This window comes from Hyla sarda, chromosome 1 (assembly GCF_029499605.1).
Source record: "Hyla sarda isolate aHylSar1 chromosome 1, aHylSar1.hap1, whole genome shotgun sequence".
NCBI classification, from domain to species: domain Eukaryota; kingdom Metazoa; phylum Chordata; class Amphibia; order Anura; family Hylidae; genus Hyla; species Hyla sarda.
In genome coordinates this window covers 234152200-234176012 of record NC_079189.1, presented here as the reverse complement: position 1 = coordinate 234176012, position 23813 = coordinate 234152200, and the positions used below count along the sequence as shown (strand labels likewise).

At 39.9% G+C, this 23813-nt stretch overlaps 2 protein-coding genes across 7 annotated transcripts in view; one reads left to right on the top strand and one right to left on the bottom strand.

Moving 5' to 3' along the window:
• Positions 1 to 3889, top strand: part of BMP2K (BMP2 inducible kinase) — a 213696-nt gene extending 209807 nt beyond the window's left edge. For 3 of the 5 annotated variants that reach the window (XM_056568953.1, XM_056568951.1, XM_056568952.1), the window contains exon 16: positions 127 to 3889. In XM_056568953.1, the coding sequence (XP_056424928.1) occupies positions 127 to 1514 (1388 nt within the window). In that variant the 3' untranslated portion in view covers positions 1515 to 3889. The remainder of the gene's footprint in view (positions 1 to 126) is intronic. The other 2 variants (XM_056568950.1, XM_056568949.1) reach the window with 1 other exon arrangement.
• Positions 1 to 23813, bottom strand: part of PAQR3 (progestin and adipoQ receptor family member 3) — a 75740-nt gene that overhangs the window by 14446 nt on the left and 37481 nt on the right. The window lies entirely within an intron of this gene.

The following is a 23813-nucleotide window of genomic DNA, read 5'->3' as shown; positions in this document are numbered from 1 at the left end:
CCATAATACTTCAGATGCTGTGAACAGAATTGATCACATTTCTGCAGAGTAGACTAAATGTACTCATTTATTTGCTTACTATTTGTGTTTCTGGTAATTTCTAACTGATTTCAATTTCCATTATAGGTTCTCTTGGAAAAATATCAGACACTCTAATAGGTGTGAAGGATGTTTCCAAAATATCCAAAAATCAAAATGCATCTCTAAAAGAGCAAAAGCAGCAGCAAAATGTCCAGTTAAAGTCTTCACAAAAGGCGTCAAAGGAGGGTGGAGACTCTGAAAGTGACTTTGAGTCAGACCCTCCTTCCCCTAAGAGCAGTGAAGACGATGATCCGGAGGATGAAGAAACTTTACATGTGGACCAAGGTATCTTTCATGAGGACAATGACACAGAACAAGAAATTATTGGACAAAGGCCTTTGTTAATGGATTCAGATGAAGAGGAGGAAGAAAAGCACAGTTCAGATTCAGATTATGACCGCAAGAAAATTAAGAATTCCACTGTGAAGCCAAACAGAATAGTATGCGCCACTGACAGTAAACACATGGAAAATACCACTAAGGCACTTAAGATAGACAGTGTGAAACAGTCATCTAACCCACAGCTGGATGCATTTGGGGCTATACCATTTTATTGTCTTAATACACAAAATGTCCCAGAAGAAGAAAGCATGAAGGAAGCTCTGCCAAATATGATAGAGGGAAAAGGGAGGGATGAATTTGATGTTTTTTCTCAAGCACCATTTAATCCAAAATTTGAGATGGAAGATTATCAGATCACATTTTCAGTTTCTCCAGGTAATGTGGATGTCTTTGGCTGCTCACCCTTTGACCCTCTTAAAAGTCAAGAAGTAAAGATGTCTAGTGAAGAGGACATTTTTGGTCTGGTGCCATTTGAAGAAATAGCTGGAGAACAGAACCAGCAAAAAGTAAAGCTGCAACGCAATCTACAGAAAATATCATCCCGTCAGAGACGTACAAAACAGGAGCCAGCAAACAACAATGGGAAGCGTCACCATGGCACTCCATCAAGCACAAAAAAGACGGCCAAGCCCAATTACCGCACTCCAGAAAAAGTCCGTCGGCACAAAAAAGGAGGGAGACGTGACTCACAGAGTAGCAATGAATTTCTTACTATCTCTGATTCAAAGGAAAACATTAGCATTTCTCTTAATGATGTTAAAGATCGCAACAACATTTTACAAACAGATGAAAGCATGGTGGACCCTTTTGGTGCCAAGCCCTTCCATCCTCCAGATCTGAGGCAACCTCAGCATCATGGGCTTGTCGATAACCGTGTAGATCATCATGCAGCAGCAGTTAATAGGCCAAGGCAGAGTTCATTGCATGGAGCTTATCTCAGCAGTGATAATGCCAAAATTGATGACTTTGGTGCCGTGCCTTTCACTGAACTAGTGTTACAAAGTGTAACACAACAACAAAGCCAGCAGCCTCCATCACAACCATTAGATTTAGATCCATTTGGTGCTGCTCCTTTCCCTTCAAAGCAGTAGATACTTTTTTTTAGACTGTTACATGCTACTTCTTTTTAAATATAAACCTTACAGTCTTAGATAACACAAAGCATTAATCTTTAGCACATTTTTAACACCTAGACAATGTCTGGAAACATATTTATATTTTTATTATTTTATTTTAAATACTATGGGAAAAATATGATAGCTTTAATATATGTCTCACAAGAGAACACATTCCTCCTTCTTACTTGTACTTTTGAAGTGGTGTTATTGTCCTTATTAGGTTGTATAGCATATGGATCTGCAGAGTATAGAACCACAGGCAGAGGTTTTACACTATTATTTCAATCAAAGGCGTTTTCCACAATTAGAAAAAGAATAAATGGGAATGAGCTGTAACACCAGACAAGTGCATAAAAAATAATGGTGTTGCTTCCAGTATCCCAGACACACTGTTTACAAGATTACGGTTAGAATGTGTTATTTAGAGGGCAATACCCTATATAGGGTATATAGAAATATAAAGTAAATTTCACTAAAACCTTCCACACTGAATTCCTGGATTGTAGAACTAAAAAAGAAAATTTCATGGAGAATCATTGTGTGCCACACTCCAGGAACTTACTTTATGTTATAAATGTACTGTTATCACATGGAGGCTTTAAAACATTAACATTGCCAAATTGGAATGGTTTTATGTTAGTGTTCTGCTACATTTGTATAATTTTTCACTAAAGAATAGGAAACATGTATAGTTTCCTGAAACCACTATGAATTGTGATATTATAGCCACTAAGGAGGGTTTCTGCTTATATATTAGTTTGCCTCATTGTAATTGAGATATGAGAAAACCATAATGTGTTATAGTCAGTATCCAGGGTACCATGAAAGCAGTGTTTACTTGTGAAACCTGATAAATGTGACATACTTCTGAATGTAATGCGAACAAAGCAGTATACTTTAAGTGGAATTAGGTAAAGATCTGTCATCATTTACATGCTTACACAGATTCCTACAAGACTGCATGATATATAATAATATTTAACTGGGATTTCTGTAATAAGAGATGCAAAGACATTGTACAGTAGACTCTTTGCCTATCTTGACCTGCCATTTTTTAAATAGTTCATTAGCAAAAACATGCATAAAAACATGGATTGTGCCAAAATAAAGTACCATTATCAATATAATGAAAAAGCTCATCCAAAGCAACTATGAACATTATCACGATGTGTTTATCCACGTCCTGTGTATGTCAATTTTAGGACTTTTTCTTACACAAGAAAGCTTTGAGAAGTAATTGTTTTTATATTCAGATTTACATAAATGTATTAGGCAGGTCCCAACGCAGAGTGAATGTAATCAATGATGTAGTGTCTATATGCATCTACTTTTTTAAATCTGCAAGACACGATTTTCTTCCCAGAGGTCAATGGGGCGTACAAATTATATTCAGCACCATCTGATTTGTGGGATAAAGAGAATGATTATTGACATAACATCAACCCAATGTTCGCCAAATATACAGAAAGTAAATGCTGACAATCTACTTAAAGGAGTAGTCCAGTGGTGAAAAACTTATCCCCTATCCTAAGGATAGGGGATAAGTTTCAGATTGCGGGGTGGTCTGACCGCTGGGGCCCCCCGTGATCTCCCTGACAGCCCGCAGGAAGGGGACGTGTTGACCATCACACAAAGCAGCAGCTGACACGCCCCCTCAATACAACTCTATGGCAGAGCCGGAGCGGGGCCCATACAGAAAGATCGCAGGGGCCCCAGCGGTTGGACCCCCAACACCCGCCACCCCCCAACCCCCCCCCCCCGCGCGCGTAAACTTATCCCCTATCCTTAGGATAGCGGATACGTTTTTCACCACTGGACTACCCCTTTAATATGTCAGATCCAAATTAAATTTGTATTTTAATATATTTGTGTGGATATGGCACTGGTCATCTAGCAATCCGAATAGAAGACTAGACCCTTTATCGAACTTTTTATTTAAGTTGCACAAAACCATGCTTTTTGTATTTTAACAGACATAGAAGGGAAAAAAGCTATTTATCTGTTTCACTCTGAGCTGCGCACATTGAGAGATACAAGTTGTACATTCCATTGGAGATCAAGTTTTAACTATGTTTTGCTAAGGGAAATAGCAATAAGGCACTCCGATTTTTTTACAGTTTAGCATTTAGTACAATGTTGTTTAACTGGATAAAACAAGCTATAGGATATGCAGAAGATTGTACATTGTACCCTGCTATTTTTCAAATAAAATAGTTCTAAAAGATCCTGGATGTTTGAATTCCACACACTGTGTATTATCTGTAAACAAAACACTCTTAAAATGTCATTCAATTTACCTCTAAAACACACACCATGGCAGATTTTAGAACAGTCTTGTGTACCCTTCTTTTCTTTTTCTTATTACAGAAGGTAACAATATGCATGCGAAACAACTATGAACCTCCATGAGTTAGACTTCAGGTAATATCTGCAACAGTATTCTTTGTGAGCAGCCTTCAATGGGTATTCCAGGATTTTTTTTTTATTTGACTATGCTACAGGGGCTGTAAAGTTAGTGTAGTTCATAATATAGTGTCTGTACCTGTGTGTGACGGTTTTCTCACAATTCTTCTGTGATTTAAACTCCAATATTTATTTTTAACAGCATACAAAATGACTGTTGTCTCAGATTTTTCCCAGGTTGCAATGCATTCGAGACCTGACTCACTAGTCAGATGATGACAGGGAGCTTGTCTGCTTCAATGGGTGGAGCGATCACTTGGTGGGAGAGAGATAAATCTGCAACTAATGCAACAACTGTAGGCACCCTGATTGAAAATCACAGGTCTTTTCAATGGATGCAGCTTATTTTTGTTTGCGTGGGTGGGGTGGCTGATGTGTGGGAGGGAGGCAAATTGAATTATGGGATTTGTAGGCAAAGAAGAAAACTCAAAAAGGAAATACCAGTTCACAAAAAGCTAGCCACAGTGTTATGGTAATCTCACAACATAGCCATTTTGCCCCAAGACAAGCACAGATCCTTCCTAAGCCTGTCCATTACTGCCTGCCAGGTATGTACTAAAATCACCTTATGACTTCTTTCAGGTTTTATCTCCACTTCATATCTATTGTTTGCATCTCACTTAATAAAAGTTAGGGATACTAGAGTACATTATGGTCAAATGGATTACTTACTGACCAAGAATTTAATGTAAACACACGGAAAAAACTGTGTTACAGACTGCTATTTCTCCCAGCTCAACCATAAACACCTGTTGGGAGATTTATCAAATCAGTCAAACCCTAACTGTCTGTTTTTTTTTTCCACAGCAACCAATCACAGCTTCACTTTCATATCTTAACAAGCTCTGGTAAAGTGAAAGTTAAGCTGTGATTAGTTACTGTGGGAAAAAAACTGAAAATTAAGGTTTCAGGCAGATAAATCTGGGCCCTGATCATTTATGTTTCTCTCTAAAATCAAACATGCTTATCCTTCTTAAATCAAACATCAGCTGTAAAGTAGAGCCAGGAAACTTGCGTGCACATTAGATTTTCTTTCAATCCCACCAAGTTTTGTCAAGTTACTCTAGTAGGTTCTGAACTGGTATTATGGTTCTCTATGTCCTGCTTGGTAGTTATAAAAAAAAAATACATTTTTACAGACCCAAATGTGTAGTAATGTACAATCTTTGAATGTCTATTATAAATGCTATTCAGAACCACTATAGACAATCCAGTGACATGGTAAAGAGCGATATATACACTCTTAAAAAAATAAGGGAACACTAAGTTAACACATACAAGATCTGAATGAATGAACTAATCGTATTAAATACTTTTGTCTTTACATAGTTGAATGTGCTGACAACAAAATCACACAAAAATTTTCAATGGAAATCATATTTATCAACCCATGGAGGTCTGGATATGGAGTCACACTCAAAATCAAAGTGGAAAACCACACTACAGGCTGGCTGATCCAACTTTGATGTAATGTCCTTAAAACAAGTCAAAATGAGGCTCAGTAGTGTGTGTGGCATGCTCCTGATGAGGTGGCAGATGGTCTCCTGAGGGATGTCCTCCCAGACCTGGACTAAAGCATCCGCCAACTCCTGGACAGTCTGTGGTGCAACCTGGCGTTGAATGGAGTGAGACATGATTTCCCAGATGTCCTCATTCAGATTCAGGTCTAGGGAACAGGCGGGCCAGTCCATAGCATCAATGCCTTCCTCTTGCAGGAACTGCTGACACACTCCAGCCGCATGAGGTCTAGCATTGTCTTGCATTAGGAGGAACACAGGGCCAACTGCACCAGCATATGGTCTCACAAGGAGTCTGAGGATCTCATCTCGGTACCTAATGGCAGTCAGGCTACCTCTGGCAAGCACATGGAGGGCTGTGCTTCCCCCCAAATAAATGCCACCACACACCATTACTGACCCACCGCCAAACCAGTCATGCTGCAGGATGTTGCAGGCAGAACATTCTCCACGGCGTCTCCAGACTCTGTCACATGCTCAGTGTGAACCTGCTTTCATCTGTGAAGAGCAAACACAATGGCAAATTTGCCAATCTTGGTGTTCTCTGTAGGTCCATACTATTGCAACGATACCCAATTTATATAGGTTTTGTTTAATTTTACTATATTTAATTATAGCTTTTAGTAAGAAAATGAGTATGCTTAGAATTGTCCTTTTTCTGACCCCTATAAACACATTTTTTTGTATATGGGGCTCGGTTGTGACCTGTAGTCTTTATCTGTACCATTTTGTTATGATGGGACTTTTTGCTTGCTTTTTAATAATTTTTTATTTTAATGGAATATGAAGAGACCAAACTCATAATTTCTGGACTTTGTAATTTTTTTTACATTTACACATTTCACGTGTTGTTTTATTACCTTAATATTGACAGCCCTGATCATCCTGAGGGATAGGAGCGAGGTCGCAGTGCTGCGATCTCCTCCTATCCCCTGCCATTGGTCAGAACTGATTCTGACCAATGGCAGGGCAGGACAGTGGGTTGCCATGGCAATCCCGTTCTGCCCACCCCTGGATGTGGAGGGGAACGTGGGGAGAAGATGCCTGGGGACCCCCGATCGTCGCTGAAGACTCCTGGATCCTGGCTCAGGTAGGGAAACTACGGTGGGGGGGGGGGGGGGGGGGGGGGGTCGTGAAAGTAAAGTGATCTTTACTGTGGCAACCACTAGGAAGGCCAAACTGCAACTCCCGGCATGCCCAGACAGCCAAAGGCATGCTGGGAGTTGTAGTTCTGTAACATCTGTTCCTTGAGATTTTGAAATTTTCATGAAATATTTGAAAATTGCTGCTCTAATTGGAAGCCCTCTAATTTTTTCAAAAAACAAAAAATATGTCCATTTTATGATGCCAACATAAAGTGGACATATTGTATTTGTGAATAAAAATAAAATCTATTTGGAATATCCATTTTCCTTACAAGTAGATAGCTTCAAAGTTAGAAAAATGCAAAATTTTCAAAATTTTCATGAAATTTTGGGATTTTTCATCAAAAAAGGATGCAAGTAATGCTGAAAATTAGACACCAAAATAAAGTAGAATATGTCACGAAAAAACAAATCTCAGAATCAGAATATTCGGTAAAAGCATTTTCCAGTTATCAATTCCTAAAGCGACGGTGGTCAGAATTGCGAAAAAGAGCTCAGACCTTAAGGTGAAAAAGGGATGCGTCCTAAAGGGGTTATGCTTCCAGCAGAGCAGTACTCATGATAGGCCAATCTTGCAACTACTAACCAATAAAAGAAGAGCCTGCTGGCTTATCTTTGCAGGCATGGCAGACCTTGCCCTCAAGTCTCATGATTTGTCTAACCTAGAGGCAAGCAATTTATGTGGCCCACACTTCATCCATGAAGTAAAGGGCAGAGATAGGGCTAGAAAGGTTTTTGCAAAGGATAGGGGATAACATGTCAGATCGCCGGGGTCCCACTGCTTGGGACCCCCGGGATCTCGGCTGCAGCACCCACCTGGACGGCTTCCACCTCACACCGGCAACGCTGGAGGCTTCGGATCCCGACCACAATGGCGGACGAGCGTGACGTCACGCCACGCCCCCTCAATGCAAGTCTATGGGAGGTCTGTCATGCCCCCTCCCATAGACTTGCATTGAGGGGGCGGTGCGTGACATCACATGGGGCGGAGTCGCCATTGTGGTCGGGATCTAAAGCCACCAGCGTTGCCAGTGTGAGGTGGAAGCCGTCCAGGTGGGTGCTGCAGCCGAGATCCCGGGCGTCCCCAGCAGCGGGACCCTGGCGATCTGACATCTTATCCCTTATCCTTTGGATAGGGGATAAGAGGTCTAGGGTGCGGAGTACACCTTTAAGAAACCCGCTAAGAAGCCCTTTCGGTCTGAGGGTCGCTCCTTCTGGTCCCACAGACAGACCCTGAAATACCAGGAACATGCTTTATCCGGTGGTGCTTACATATCTAGAGGAAGCTAAACCTTCAAACAAGGCTTTAGAAGACAACCATCAGGTGAGCTTTCATCTTCCCCTACCTTTCAAGTGTCATGTTGGGGTGTGGGAAAGTATCTGTTCAGGTCTTAAATATAATTAGAAAGGGTTTATCCCTTCCCTTATAACGTACACTTTTCAAAAGACACTTCCACTATTTCACACAAAACAATTACTCAGTGCTGTACTGGAAAGTGGCACAGGTATCTCCGGCTATACCAGGCAAAAGAGGGTGGGTCAGTCACATATTCCAAGTTCTAAAAGACTGAGTCCAGTCCTTATGGAAAGCATTTCAGACATAGGATTATATATAGACTTTATATAGAAAGGGTTCTTTATAGAATAAGACAAGTACAACATGATCAAAATATATACCGTATACATAAATCCATGTCACCAACAATTTTCCATTGAAAAAGCTAGCTCCACCACTGGAATGGTGTTTTGCATTTCCAAAGCGCCATACACCTTCTCAAGATTTATGAAAGGAATGTTCTCTAATTTAAGAACCTCAAATATTGCATGTCTAATAAACCTTGACAACCTACTCATATTTTATTTAGACAACAATCGCCTACTGTTACAAAGATAAATCTCTGTCTCTTCTTTCAAATACAGGGTTTTCTGTAAACATGGGATTGTCTATCCTTTCCATCACCCAAGTGCTCGTTTTCCTGGGCTTCACCATTAAGATCCTGGAGCTCACTTTCAGTGTGCCCAAGGACCAATGGTCAATGTTAAGGGACCACTCCATGTTGGTGCTGAGATCAAAATTGTTTTCCCCTTGAGAATTAACAAGTCTCATTGGCTAAATAGTTTCCATGAGACTGGGGTTCCAGATGGCCCCATCTGTTTGTCGTCAGATGCAATTCTGGCTCAATAATCTCTTTCCTCAGGGGATTCCATAGGACTCACCTTTTCCTTGTAGACACAGCAGCAACAGAACTGGAGTCTTTGCTTTACTCTAGTTCTCTACACCCTTGCTTAATAAAGCACATTCTCCCAGATGTGACAATAACGTCAGACGCCTTTCTCCTAGGAATGTTCTTGAAGAATAATGCTGTGAGGGGCCAAAAACTGAGCTTCCACAAACCTACTAAAGCTCAGAGCAGTGAAACTAGGCCTACAGAACTTAGTCATTCTGTCCTCACACCTTCAGACTGCCCTCCTCCAGATGGACAACCAAACAGCAGTGTCATATATAAGCAGGATAGGAGAAACACAATTGAGGGTCCTTTGGAAGGAAGACCTCTATCTCTGGTTCTGAGCACAAGCCCACCATCTGAACCACATAGCTCATTATGTTCCCGGCCACTCTGCTGATGCTGGAAAGCTGGATGCTCTCTAAAGGGACAAACTGTCATTAGCAAAAGTACATCTCCATTAATGTCTCTTTGCCAAGATCGAACAAACATTCGGAAGAAGAAAAATAGATCTCTTCATGTCCGCTTCAAAGTTTAAAACTCAGAAATGTGTCTCAAGATGCTTGGAAAGCAGATGCTCTACTCTTTCCATGGAGTCACATGGAGAACCTGTACACTTACCCTACCATCTCTTCTCATACAATTACTACAAAGTCCAAGCAGACAAAGTGAACCAGTTAGTCTGTGTGAATCCAGTGTGGCCCTCAAAACCATGGTACCCGTTAGTATAAACACCATATTTGAGGTAAAAAAGCTTTGAACCTTATAATTCCTAACCCCACTGACAACCAAACATACTTGAGATTGTTAAAGGGGGGCCTGTGGCAATAGGTCCTTACTTTTCTAAATATTGTTCCACCTGGGATGTTGAGGTAATGTTATAGCATCTAATAAGGAAGTCTGATAAAGAAATAACACCTCCACTTTAAAGGGGTACTCCGGTGAAAACCTTTTTTCTTTTAAATCAACTGGTGGCAGAAAGTTAAACATATTTGTAAATTACTTCTATTAAAAAATCTTAATCCTTCCAGTACTTATTAGCTGCTGAATTCTACAGAGTAAATTCCTTTCTTTTTGCAACACTGATGACATCACGAGCACAGGGCTCTCTGCTGACATCTCTGTCCATTTTAGCAACCATGCATAGCAGATGCATAGCACATGCATAGCAGATGCATAGCAGATGTATGCTAAGGGCAGCATGGTGGCTCAGTGGTTAGCACTGCTGTCTTGCAGTGCTGGGGACTTGGGTTCAAATCCCACTAAGGTCAACAATAAATAAAGCATTATTATTATTATAATAACATCAGCAGAGAGAACTGTGCTCGTGATGTCATCAGAGAGCATTCCAAAAAGAAAATAATTTCCTCTATAGTATTCAGCAGCTAATAAGTACAGGAAGGATTAAGATTTTTTAATAGAAGTAATTTACAAATATGTTTAACTTTCTGCCACCAGTTGATTTAAAAGAAAAAAGGTTTTCACCGGAGTACCCCTTTAAGGGATCTTCGGATCAAATTAGCATGCCTTTTGTTATTGCAGAGAGAACTGCTGAATGAACCCTATTTCACATAAATGAGCCTTGGCTTACTACTACCTTGGCTTACCACTTGTGCCTGCAGGGACGGACCAAAATTTCACGGTTTGAGGAAGCCCCATTGAGATAGAAATTGTCAGGGACCAGACTGATTCTTCTTTGCCTGGTCGATACACTAATCACTTATTTACTCTTGACTGCTCTCCTTAGATAACACACTACCAATCTATTCATAATGTCTGGAATTCCTTTTCACAAAGCCTCAGCCAATACGATTAGAGGATGGATATTAGGTGCAATGAGCAAAGCAGGAATCGATGCAGAGATATTTAGAACTCATTCCTCACAAGGAGTGATTGGTTCAAAAGCCACCGCTAGAGACATTCTTCTCCTTACCATTCTAAAATCAGCTAGATTGTCTTTTACTAGAACATTTGTCAGACACTACTGGTGCCTTTTTGAAACCAAGGGATTAGAGTGGCTGTCTAATGCTAGGTGGCTGTCTCCTCAAACAACAAACAGCAGTTCACATGAATCTATGACCTGCAAATGGTCTTTGCTCTAGGGGATAAAGGCAGCCACCTAGCAATAATGCCCAACATATTCACTCGTCCTACTGGTACAATCATGAAATAGTTGTGTGCTTTCCTCCTAGGGTAATCAAAGAACCAGAAGCAAGAGAATCCTATCATATCAGATCCCAAGAAATAGAGGTGGATAAATCTCAAGCCAAGGGTATACTCACACGACGGAATGTCCACATGGAGAATCTCTGTGTGGACATTCCGCAAACTGCGGGGTGCCGGCGCTAGGACTGCACAGGAATGCACCATCTCATAGACGGCTATGCATTCCGTGAGGACTCTGCACAAAGAATGAACGTGTTCATTCTTAGTGCAATCACTACAATTTTGTGCTTTGGCTGCTTTAGGCCTGTTTTAAATGTTTTTAAAAAATCTTGTCTGTCTCTTTGATTCATGTATTAATAAAGAGTACTTTTTTGATATTTATGGGTGTGCGCTGTTTTGCGTGTTTCTTTTTCTTTCTGGACATTTCATTCTTAGTGCAGACACAGAAAATTTAATTTCTGTGCCGGAAACATCTGGTACGGAAATTCTCCTTTGATGTCAGAAAGCTACCCTTTCAGATTGTAGTATTTCTTTCGTTCCACTGTTAGGCCCAAGCCATTGCCTTAGGTTCTATTCTTTACTTTGTATATTTGAGGTTCCATTTGTGCTTGTCCTGCACAATTCCTTCAATAAAAAGGGTTCTGTATATTTCATTTTTGAAAAATGCTGAGGCAGCTCCCGTGCTGTTTGCAAGAGCCGCTTCAGCTGACGAGCAGCTCAGTGTTCACTTTTCCCCAGCAATATATTGGGATGCAGCCGCCTATACCAAACAACTGTTGCTAGGTCATTGCCTTGATCCTCTAGAACAAAGATCATTTGCAGGTCATAGCTTCCTGCAAATTGCTGAAACACATTGGTATATCCAATCATCAGGATGATAGTTCTTTCCACAACTGCATTATGTGTGTATGTTCCTAAGAGAGAACTGCTTCCTCAATTAGTTAATAGGTATCTGTCACCAGGTATATAAATAAATCAAGCTTCAGCAGGGTCTTTACTTACTACTTTTTGTACAGCAGATCTTATGATCTCAATATCTTACAACAAGCTTGGCAGCCCTTCATATTTAAATATATATCTGTACACACACACATATATTTATTTTTATATATGCAAAGCAGCTCATCACATTCCCTGAACATCAGCTTTACCTTCAGTTATCTCAGAAGCTGATCAGGATTTAATGCCAAGCCAGACTTCTCCCCAGAAGGGAAAAGGACCCATCTGCAGACAGCTCTGTTTCAGAGTATTTGCTCCTCGTCAGTACAGAGTAGGCAGTTCTTGCTTGGCTGGTGAGAGGCCTTTTGACTAGGCAAAAGGGATAAGTATTCCTCTTAGAAAGAGGCACCACTTCTGGTGTATGGAGATTCAAAAAAGGTCTTTAACACTCCACAGGCTTTCTGGGAAAGGGAAAATGCGAAGTGCTAACAAACTTTTTTTGAATCTCCATGCACCAAATGTGCTTCTTCCTAAGAGGAATACTTACACCTTTTTTTATATCTACAGTCATGGCCGTAAATGTTGGCACCCCTGAAATTTTAAAAGAAGATGAAGTATTTCTCACAGAAAAGGATTGCAGTAACAAGTTTTGCTATCCACATGTTTATTCCCTAAAAAAGGGAGGAAAAAAAGAAAATTGGACATAATGTCACACCAATCTCCAAAAATGAGCTGGACAAAATTATTGGCACTCTTTCAAAATTGTGGAAAAATAAGATTGTTTCAAGCATGTGATGCTCCTTTAAACGCACCTGGGGCAAGTAACGGGTTTGGGCAATATAAAAATCACACCTGAAAGCAGATAAACATGAGAGAAGTTCACCTAGTCTTTGCATTGTGTGTCTGTATGTGCCACACTAAGCATGGACAACAGAAAAAGGAGAAGAGAACTGTCTGAGGTCTGAGAACCAAAATTGTGGAAAAATATCAACAATCTCAAGGTTACAAGTCCATCTCCAGAGATCTAGATTTGCCTTTGTCCACAGTGCACAACATTATCAAGAAGTTTGCAACCCATGGCACTGTAGCTAGGGTGTGGACAGAAGAGAAAAATTTATGAAATGTGTCAACGCAGGATAGTCCAGATGGTGCATAAGCAGCTCCAAACAAGTTACAAATATATTCAGGCTGTCCTGCAGGCTCAGGGAGAATCAGTGTCAATGCAAACTGTCGACATTTAAATTAAATGAGACGCTATGGCAGGAGACCCAGGAGGACCCCACTGCCGACACAGACATAAAAAAGCAAGACTACATTTTGCCAAAATGAACTCGAGTAAGTCAAAATCCTTCTGGGAAAACGTCTTGTGGACAGATGAGACCAAGATAGAGCTTTTTGGTAAAGCACATCATTCTACTGTTTACTGAAAACGAAATGAGGCCTACAAAGAAAAGAACACAATACCTACAGTGAAATATGGTGGGGTTTCAATGATGTTTTGGGGCTGTCTTGCTGCCTTGGGCACTGGGTGCCTTGAATGTGTACAAGGTATCATGAAATCTGAGGATTACCAACGGATTTTGGGTCGCACTGTATAGCCCAGTGTCAGAAAGCTGGGTTTGCGTCCGACATCTTGGGTCTTCCAGCAGGACAATGACCCCAAACATATATGTCAAAAAACACCCAGAAATGGATGGCAAGCAAGCGTTTGAGAGTTCTGAAGTGGCCAGCAATGAGTCCAGATCTAAATCCCATTGAACATATGTGGAGAGATCTTAAAATTGCTGTTGGTAAAAGGCACCCTCCCAATAAGAGAGACCTGGAGCAGTTTGCAAAGGAAGAGTGGTCCAACATTCCGGCTGAGAGGAGTAAGAAGCTTATAGATGGTTATAGGAAGCGACTGATTTCAGTTATTTTTTCCAAAGGGTGTGCAACCAAATATTAAGTTAAGGGTGCCAATAATTTTGTCCAGACCATTTTTGGAGTTTGGTGGGACATTATGTCCAATTAGCTTTTTTTCCTCCCTTTTTTGGTTTAGTTCCAATACACACAAAGGGAATAAACATGTGTTACTGCAATCCTTTTTTGTGTGAAAAACTTCATTATCTTGCGAAATTGCTGGTAATAGCCTCTGAGCGCTATGCATCCCGTGCTGTCCAGGTCCGTCGGCTTCTCCGTGTAGGAGCATCGAGTCAGAAGCTTTGCGGTGAGTCCAGAAAGCTTTTGTTTCTTGTGGTTACAAGTTATCTGATACATCTATTCGTTGATTGTTTCCAGCACCGCCGCTGACTCCAGTACTAGTGTCTCACTTGCTGCAATGCTTCCAAGATTACTGGATTTATTCTTGAATACTCTAGAGTTACTTAATGCCTGTGGTGCCATCCTAAGAATTTTCTTGTTCTACACACACACACACACACACACTAATATTATACACACACACATACATACACACATACATACATATAAACAGTAGTTGAAGCTTACAGCTTAATCTCCCCATCTGAGTGTTGGTCTCTGAACGGGTCACACAGAATGCCCAGAAAACATTCCCATTCTAGTGAAAACGTGAACCAATCTGTAATGTATTGCTTGACATTGTCTCTTTTATAGTGATGGAGCGGAGTATTTGTGTAGCGTGTGGTATAGTGTATAGCTTAGAGAACCTGTGCTGTATATTGAACCGTCATGCTTTGTATGATTGTAATTTATTGTATGACTTCTAATGACGACTGAATGATCAATAAAGCTCTTTCAATACCAAGGTCTATGGGGGATGCTGTAAAGCAGCTCTCTATATGCTGTTAAAGTAGCTCAGGCAAGATAATTACAAGCAGCAAATAGAAACAGATTAGAAAAACACAAAAACTTTCATTATCTGGTTCAGTATACAAAAAAGGAGTCATCTGGCATGAGGGGCGTTTTTCCAAAACTATTGCTGTTGCAAGGGATAAAAAAAAAAAAAAAAAAAAAAAAGTTCCTTCAGTGTCCTGCTCCAGTCTCCTGATACAATAGTCCTTTTGAGCTGCAGCACTACTGTTGTCTACGGGAAGCACCTGGGCCCAATGCAGCTCAGCTGAGGTGAGATATTTTGTGATTTGCTGACACATTTGCTGGCCCCTGTGCTTCCCAGGGATTACACTGCACTCTGATGGTTAGGAAGACGTCTTCCCCAGGGGACTAGAGCAGGACATAGGAGGCACAGTGCTGGAGGTGAGTAAAGGTTTTTGTTTTCTTAATCTCGCACAATGGCCATAGTTTTGAGATAAAAAATAAAAAACACAACCCCTTTAAGACTGAGTTCCCCCACCAAGTACATTTTAAGGACCAGCTATGTCCCATGAGAACTACAGGCAACCACCGATTTACATGGAGATCAGAAATTACTGCACTCCACATTTTTTAAGCTTCTAATTTTAGTCTTGGAATAAAGAAGCCCTAGAATATAGGTTGCCCAGCATGGTATCTGATTTGATATGAGGATAGGAAGCTGGGTGATTTATTTTTGTAAACACCAATACATTTTCCATAGACTGTGTACATAATTGTTTTTGCTATAGTGAAAATCAATAGTTCCCGTAATTGTGCCATAAATACATTTTATTGCACAGCAATTAATCACACAGTTTTATAAATACATTTAAATTACAATTTATAAAATATTAAAACACTTGGAAACTTTGTGCAGTCATAAAATGCAGTGCTTTCTACAATGGGATAAATAAATGATCAGACAATCAGCAATGTTCAGTTTTATAAAACATACGTATGTACATAACATTATATACACACACAAATACATGCAAAGTGCCTACAAAAGGTTTTCATTCAAAGCATTTCCATGGACAAAGAATAATATGTGATATCTATGGCATTTGCAAAAGTTTAGGCCCCCCTGACAATTTCCATTATTTTCATTTAATAATTAAATTAATAAATAATTTAGTGTTTGGATCAGCAGATATTTAAACGCACATTTGGACAAGCCAGGTTTTTCCATTTTTGCACTTTCGTTTTTCCTCATCACCTTCTAAAAATCATAACGCTTTAAATTTTTCACCTACAGACTCATATGAGGGCTTTTTTTGTGTGCCACTAATTGTACTTTGTAATGACATCAATCATTTCACCACAAAATTTATGGCGAACCCAGCAAAAAAATATTTGTGAGGCAAAATTGGGAAAAAAAAAAAGGCCTTTTTGTAAATTTTGGGGGCTTCCGATTCTACGCTGTGCACTGAAAATTTACACTATATATTTATTTTGTAGGTCCATATGGTTACATTGATACCTGATTCATATAGGTTTTTCTTTATTTTACTACTTTAAAAAAATTATAACTAAATGCACCAAAATTTGTATGTTTAAAATTGTCCTTTTCTGACCCCTATAACTTTTACATTTTTCCGTATACGGGGTGGTATGAGGGCTCATTTTTTGCGCTTAGATCTGAAGTTTTTATTGGTACCATGATTATTTTGATCGGACTTTTTGATAACTATATATATATATATATATATATATATATATATATATATATATATATATACGGTATATATATATATATATATATATATATATATATATATATATATTGTAGGGTATACAAAGTGACCAAAAATACACAATTTTGGACTTGGGAATTTTGTTACATGTACGCCATTGACCGTGCGGTTTAATTAACATTATATTTTTATAGTTCGGACATTTATGCACACGGCAATACCACATGTTTATTTATTTTTTATGGGAAAAGGGGGGTGATTCAAACTTTTATTTAGGAAGGGGTTAAAGGGGTTATCCACCATAAGGTGATTTCAGTACGTACCTGGCAGACAGTAATGGACATGCTTAGGAAGGATCTGTGCTTGTCTTGGGGCTACATGGCCATGTTGTGAGATTACCATAATACTGTGGCTAGCTGTTTGTGAACTAGTATTTCCTGTTTGACTTTTCTTTTTTTTACTACAAATCCCACAATTCCATCTTTCTCCCTCCCACACATCAGCCATGCCAGCCATTGACACATAAATGAGCTGTATCCATTCAAATCAGTGTGGTTTTCAATCAGGGTGCCTCCAGCTGTTGCATTAGTTGCAGATTGATCCCTCCACCCATTGAAGTAAACAGGCTCCCTGTCATCAGCTGACTAGTGAGTCAGGTCTCGGCTGCATTGCAAGCTGGGAAAAATCTGAGACAACAGTCATTTTGTATGCTGGTAAAAACTAATATTGGAGTGAAAATCACAGAAGAATTGTGAGAAAACCGTCACACACAGGTACAGACACTATATTACGAACTACACTAAATTTAAAGCCCCTGTAACATAGTAAAAAAAAATAATCCTGGAATACCCCTTTAAATCACATTAACTTTTTTTTCTACTATTTTTACACTTTTTTTTTAGCCCCCATAGGGGACTATTACTTGCAATCCTTTGATTGCATACACTGTTCAATGCTATGCCATAGCATAGATCAGTGTAATTTGCACTCGATTGCTCCAGCCTGGATCTCAGGCTTGGCGCAATCGAACGATGATCAGACAGATTCGAGCCAGATAAGGCGCCTCCCGCTGTCCTCTCAGCTATTCGGGATGCTCCGCTGAGCTAACCTGCATTAATTTCTCCCGTTTTAGATGCCGCAATCAACTTTGATTGCGGCGTCTAAAGGCTTAATACCGGACATCAGCCCCATCAGCGATGTCCGGTATGAGCCACGGGTCCTGGTTGCTGATAGCAATTGGGACCCAGCAGATAAGAAGCACGCTCAGCTTCTGAGCATGCTCCACATTACGGGAGTCGGCCACGGACATAAATCTACGTCCATGGTGGTTGAAGGGTTAATTTGGGAAGAAGGTGATGTGGACTGGTAAAACAAAGTTGGAGTCATTTGGTCATAACAAGGAGTGTTATGCGTGGCATCTAAAGAAATTTGGTAAAGGTTCTATCATGCTATGGGGCTGTACTGGGAGTCTTGTTAAAGTTGAGGGTCACATGGATTCCACTCAATAGTAGCAGATACTTGAGGATAATGTAGAGGAATCAGTCACAGAGTTGAAAACTACATTAGAGTTTGACATTTCAGACGACACAAAACACTGCTCAAAATCTACTCTGGCATTTATACAGAGGAACCGTGCTCTGGAATGGCCCTCCCAGTCCCCAGACCTGAATATCATTGATAATCTGTGATGTGATGTGAAGTGGGCTGTCCATGCTCAGCAACCATCAAACCTAACTGAACTGGAGATATTTTGCAAGGAAGAATGGTCCAAAGTCCCTTCATCCAGACATTCATTACAGGCTATAGGAAGCATCTAGAGGCTGTTATTTCTGCTAAAGGAGGCTCGACTAAGATATTGCTGTTGGGGTGCCCAAATATATGCCCTTTACTTTTGTTTTAATGCAGATTGCACATTTTCATTCAATAAACCTCATTTCACTACTGAAATATTACTGCGTCTTTCAGATATTTGATAGCTCAAAAGTAAATTGCTGATCCAAACACTCAATTATTTATAAATTAAAATCATGGAAATAGTCAGGGGTGCCAAACCTTTTGCATACGACTGTATATTTGTTGCCTTAGATGTTAACATGGATGTTACACAAAAAACACTTCTGGATTCTTTCCTGTCAAGAAATTCAGATGGAATACAGACAGATAATCTGTGTGATTACTGGAACAGTGAATTGGTATTTAAAAGGTCACATACTTACATATAGATTACACATTTGCAAAGTTTCAAAAAGTACCTGCTAGGAAAGGTATAAGAATATGAAGTAGGGTTTAAGTGAGGTGACCAGGAGATCCATGACACTGCTGAAAGAGTATCACAGCAATAACAGCTTTTCCATTTTTTCTTCACTGCATTTAAGAGGTTGTCTCAACTCTTATCTATCTGCAGATTTCCACCACTAGGAACCCCACTGCTCACAAGAATGGGCGTCATGTGATTCTTACCATGAATGGTCCCCAGTTATAAGTGGTGTACCCCAAGGTACAGTACTGGGTCCACATATAAAGTATACCTGTCACTATAAAAACAATTTGATATGCTACAGAGACATGTCCAAATTTTTTGATCAGTCTGAGTCTGCTCAGACCATGAGCGATCAGTAAAACAAATGTGGAGAGAAGCTCATAGCTGAGTGCTTATCTCCTCATTCTCTGTGCATGCAATTGAGACAGTCCCATAGACTTCCATTAGGAGTCAATCTCAGTCATGTGGTACAGATCTGGGAGAGAACATGCTTACTTGCGCACTTCTACCGATCTGTTCTAGAGATCTCAGATTCCAAGCGATCAAAACCTTTGGCATCGCTAAAATATGTCACATTATATTTTCAAAGTGACAGTGCCCATTTATCTTATTTAACAATGATATAGAGGATGGGATGAACACTTTTTCATAGAGATTACACCAAGCTTTTAAGTGCAGTACAGTCTAAGGAAGATATAAAGTGCATAAATTACAAGCTGACTTAAAGACACAGGCCCACATATACTATTGCAAAATGAGATCTGCACCAAAAACAGCCAAACATGACTTGCCCCACATTCAGAGTTTGAGATGCATTTTAGACACTTTGCAGCCACATCTGAAAAAATGGTATATCGACTGTAACTTCAGAAAAATTGGTTGTGGTTTTTAAAGCAAAAGTAAATAAAAATATTTGAGAGTGGAAATTTATAAGAAAATCATAAATTTGCAATTGTAACTTTGGTAAAAACCTCATTTTAATGTTAATTTTTTTTTAAACAAAATTGGTATGCATAAAATAGTCATTTTCTGACCCCTAACACTATTTTTTCGTATATGGGGATGCGTGCAGGCTCACTGTGATCTGTAGTTTTTATCGGTAACATTTTTGCTTTGTTGGGACTTTTTGATCACTTTTTATTCATTTTTTCTAGTATATGATGTATTTAAAAATCTGTATCTTTGGTGTATGGTATTTTTTTTTTTTACAACCTTTACCGTGCAGGATCATAAAAATTATAATTTTAATAATTTGGAGAATTATGCATGCAGCGATACTAAATATGTAGATTTTTTATTTATTTATTTTAAATAGGAAAATAAGGGTAATTTATTTTTATTAGGAGAGGGGGATTTTATATACATTTTAGACACTTTATGTTTTGTTTTACAATTTTTACAGGGGTACTTCCCGCCCCTAGACATCTTATCCCCTATCCAAAGGATAAGGGATAAAATGTCAGATCGCCGGGGTCCCGCTGCTGGGGCCCCCGGGGATCGCTGCTGCAGCACCCTGCTATCATTACTGCGCAGAGCGATATCGCTCTGCACGTAATGACGGGCAATACAGGGGCCGGAGCATCGTTATGTGACGGCTCCGCCCCTCGTGACATCACGGCCCACCCCCGTCAATACAAGTCTATGGGAGGGGGCGTGGCGGTCGTCACGCCCCCTGCCATAGACTTGCATTAAGGGGACGGCCGTAATGTCATGAGGGGCGGAGCCATGACGTCACGCTGCTCCGGCCCCTGTATCGCCCGTTATTACGCACAGAGTGAACTTGCTCTGCGCAGTAATGATGGCGGGGTGCTGCAGCGGCGATCCCCGGGGTCCCCAGCAGCAGGACCGCAGTGATCTAACATCTTATCCCCTATCCTTTGGATAGGGGATAAGATGCCAGGGGCGGAGTACCCCTTTAAGTCCCAATAGGGGACTTTTACATGCAATCATTACTGTACCTATGGCATAGCATTACACAATGAGATTGGGATCCACCGATATAGTCTGGCTAAGGCTATGTTCAGACGGTGCGAATGTCCGCACAGAAAATTTCAGTGCGGACATTCCCCTGACGGCAGAGCACTCGCAGAACATGCCGATGCTAGAACTGCTCGGAAATGCGCCATCTCATAGTTAGCATTGCGTTTCCATGTGGACTTTGCAGAGAAAACTCTTTCTGGGGACTTCAGCATCGGAATTTCTGCGGCAGAAACATCTGTCAAGGAAATTCCAGCAGTGTGCACAGCGTAGCAGAATTCCTTTGAAATCAATGGGACTCTGCTGCAGCGGTATGTTCGTGCGGAATTCTAATGTGAAATTCTGCAGGCAAATTCAATCATGTAAACATAGCCTAAGCGAGTCAGCCATAGGTAAGGCTCCCCACCATTTTAGCTCATCATACAGTACAATAAACTCCACCAGGAAGCTTTACTTTTACTTTTGACGTTGTGATCAGCATTGATCACTGCATCTAAAGGGTTAAATGACTGTACTGACAGTAGCTGATACCTGTATGCCCGATGACCCCAATGGGTTGGGAGCTACGCAGACTGCTTAGCCCTGCAAGCTATGCTGTTTACGTAACTCCCAGACATAATAGACCACAGAGCAGCATGCAATGTCAATTTGCTGTTTCTAAAGGATATTGGCAGGATATTGTCATGGACTCTAGAGAATGATGTTTAGGATCTTTATTAAGAGAAAAGATTAAAAGAATTACATTCATTTAGTCCTGAGAAAAGACCAGATTAACTGTTTCAGTATATAGATGACCTGGACAAAAAGCTGTTTTACGCCAAGACTCCTCAAGAGACAAAAGGTGCATTCCCTCCACCTGGTTCAATATGTAGCGGTAAATGTTGCCTTTACCATAAGAACTATGAATCTGTCGAATAGCCTACCTCAGGAGATGGTCACAGGAGAAACAGTTCAGGGCTTAGACATATACCAAGAACAAAACAACATGAAAGGGGTTGTCCGGGGACTTAAAATATATCCTGTTTGCCCGCTGCCGTTCTCATCCCAGCCATATTTAAAGTGTAAATGTTATTTTATGGACAACTCCTTTAACACTCACCGTATGTAAACATATAACATTCCTGTTTTGAATGTTGACCCAGTCTAACCAGTACACAGGAAGGATTTAATTTTTTTAACCCCTTCCCGACCCATGACATACAAGTATGTCATGGGTCGGGTGGGCATACATAACGGGGGCCCACGGGTCGGTTCCACGTCATGACCGGGAGATGTCCGCTGCTATCAGCAGCTGACATCTGCTGGTAATGACGGACATCGGAGATCATGCCGATGTCTGTAATTTATGCAGCTAATGGCATTTAAACATTAAACGCCGCTATTCCCTGGTGTCTAGTGGTCCCGTAGCCCCCCCGGGATTACATCGCTAAGGGTTGCTAGGGAAGCCCGAAGTTTTACTGTGTCCTCGGCGTCTTCCCTGGCTCTGAGATTGCTAAGGGTCCCTTTGGCAGCCCTTAGAAATCGAGCACAGATTTCATAGATCAATGTAATGCAATAGCATTACATTGATCTATGTAAGCCATCTGATGAAAGTGTGTGTCTAAATTTGTTTTAAAAAGGTTTAAAAATATTTAAAAAACAATCCCTCCCCTAATAAAAATTCAAATCACCCTTTTTCCCCATTTTTTAAATAAAACACTGTATAAACATAAAAAATACACATATTTGGTATTGTTGCATGCGTAATTTTCCAAACTATTAATTATGTTTCTGATCCTACATGGTGAATGGCAAAAAAAATTCCAAACGCCAAAATTGCTGATTTCTGGTTACATTTCATCCCCCAAAAAATCATAATAAAAAGCCAGAACTACACAAAGTGGTACCGTTAAAAATCAAACACACATCCGTAGGTGGGAAAATAAAGTTATAGGGGTGAGAACATGGTAATGAATAAAGTTTTTTTTTTTCAATGGTTTCCTTTTTTTTTTTACCATAAAACGAAACAAAAATGATTCAAGTTTGGTATAATTGAAATCACACGGTCAGATTTACCGTATTTTGAAAAAAATTGCCCTACAAAATTGTGCAATTCCATATATTTTAAAATTTTGCCCTGCATATAAATTTTTTTTCTGGCTTTGTAATACATTGTATGATTTAAAGAAAAAAGTATATCAATGGAAAGTACGACTCGTCCCGCAAAAAATAAGCCCTAATACAATTTTGTAAGTCGAAAAAAAGAAAAGTTATGGGTCTTAGAATGTAAGTAGGAAAAACGTGAGCCAGAAATTAAAATCTGCTGGGTCATGAAGGGGTTAAAGGGCAGATTACTTTATGCCTTATGGGTTCTTTACCTTATTATGGATCAATAGGGGGAAAAAGTTTTAGTTACCCATAACCTCCCTTTTATCAACATCATATCCCCTCCCTTGTTTAAACTTTCTGGACATTACGTACCATACAGCTTTTTACAACTCTTCCAACTTGTGGTGTTCCAACAACAGTGATACGATGGTCTATAGTTTGTTTAGGAAAAATAAGACACTTTAAAAAAAAAAAAAATAATAAATTTTCCCATTGCCGTAGATTTATGAAGTCTTATTTCTTGAAGGACAAGCTTTTTTTCTTTGTTAAAACGTAACTTCAATGATGCTTTGGTGACAGGATATCTGTTTAAATCTCCTGACAACTTGGCAGCCCAAGACTAGACTAAAGTGATCAGGATACAGATTTGCCACAAGTCTAATGCAAGTCTATGGGGCTTCTGGAAAATCTGTCTCCTGATTGCTTTAGTCTTGGGCAACAAAGTCTTTGCATTTTGTATATGGTAGCATTGAGTTATTACTAAACCATTGTAGTTTAAAAAGCATTTTTGCATTAACATTCTATCTTACGAGAACCATAACTTTATATCTCTCATCTAAAGAGCCATATGAGGGGTTAATTTTTTATTTTTTTTTGCAAAACCAATTCTATTTTGTTGTGACACCTTTGATTATACCATAGAATGTAAAGCAGGATTGAAAAAAATGGTTTGTAGGGTGAAGTTTTGCAACATCTGAGAGCCCTAAT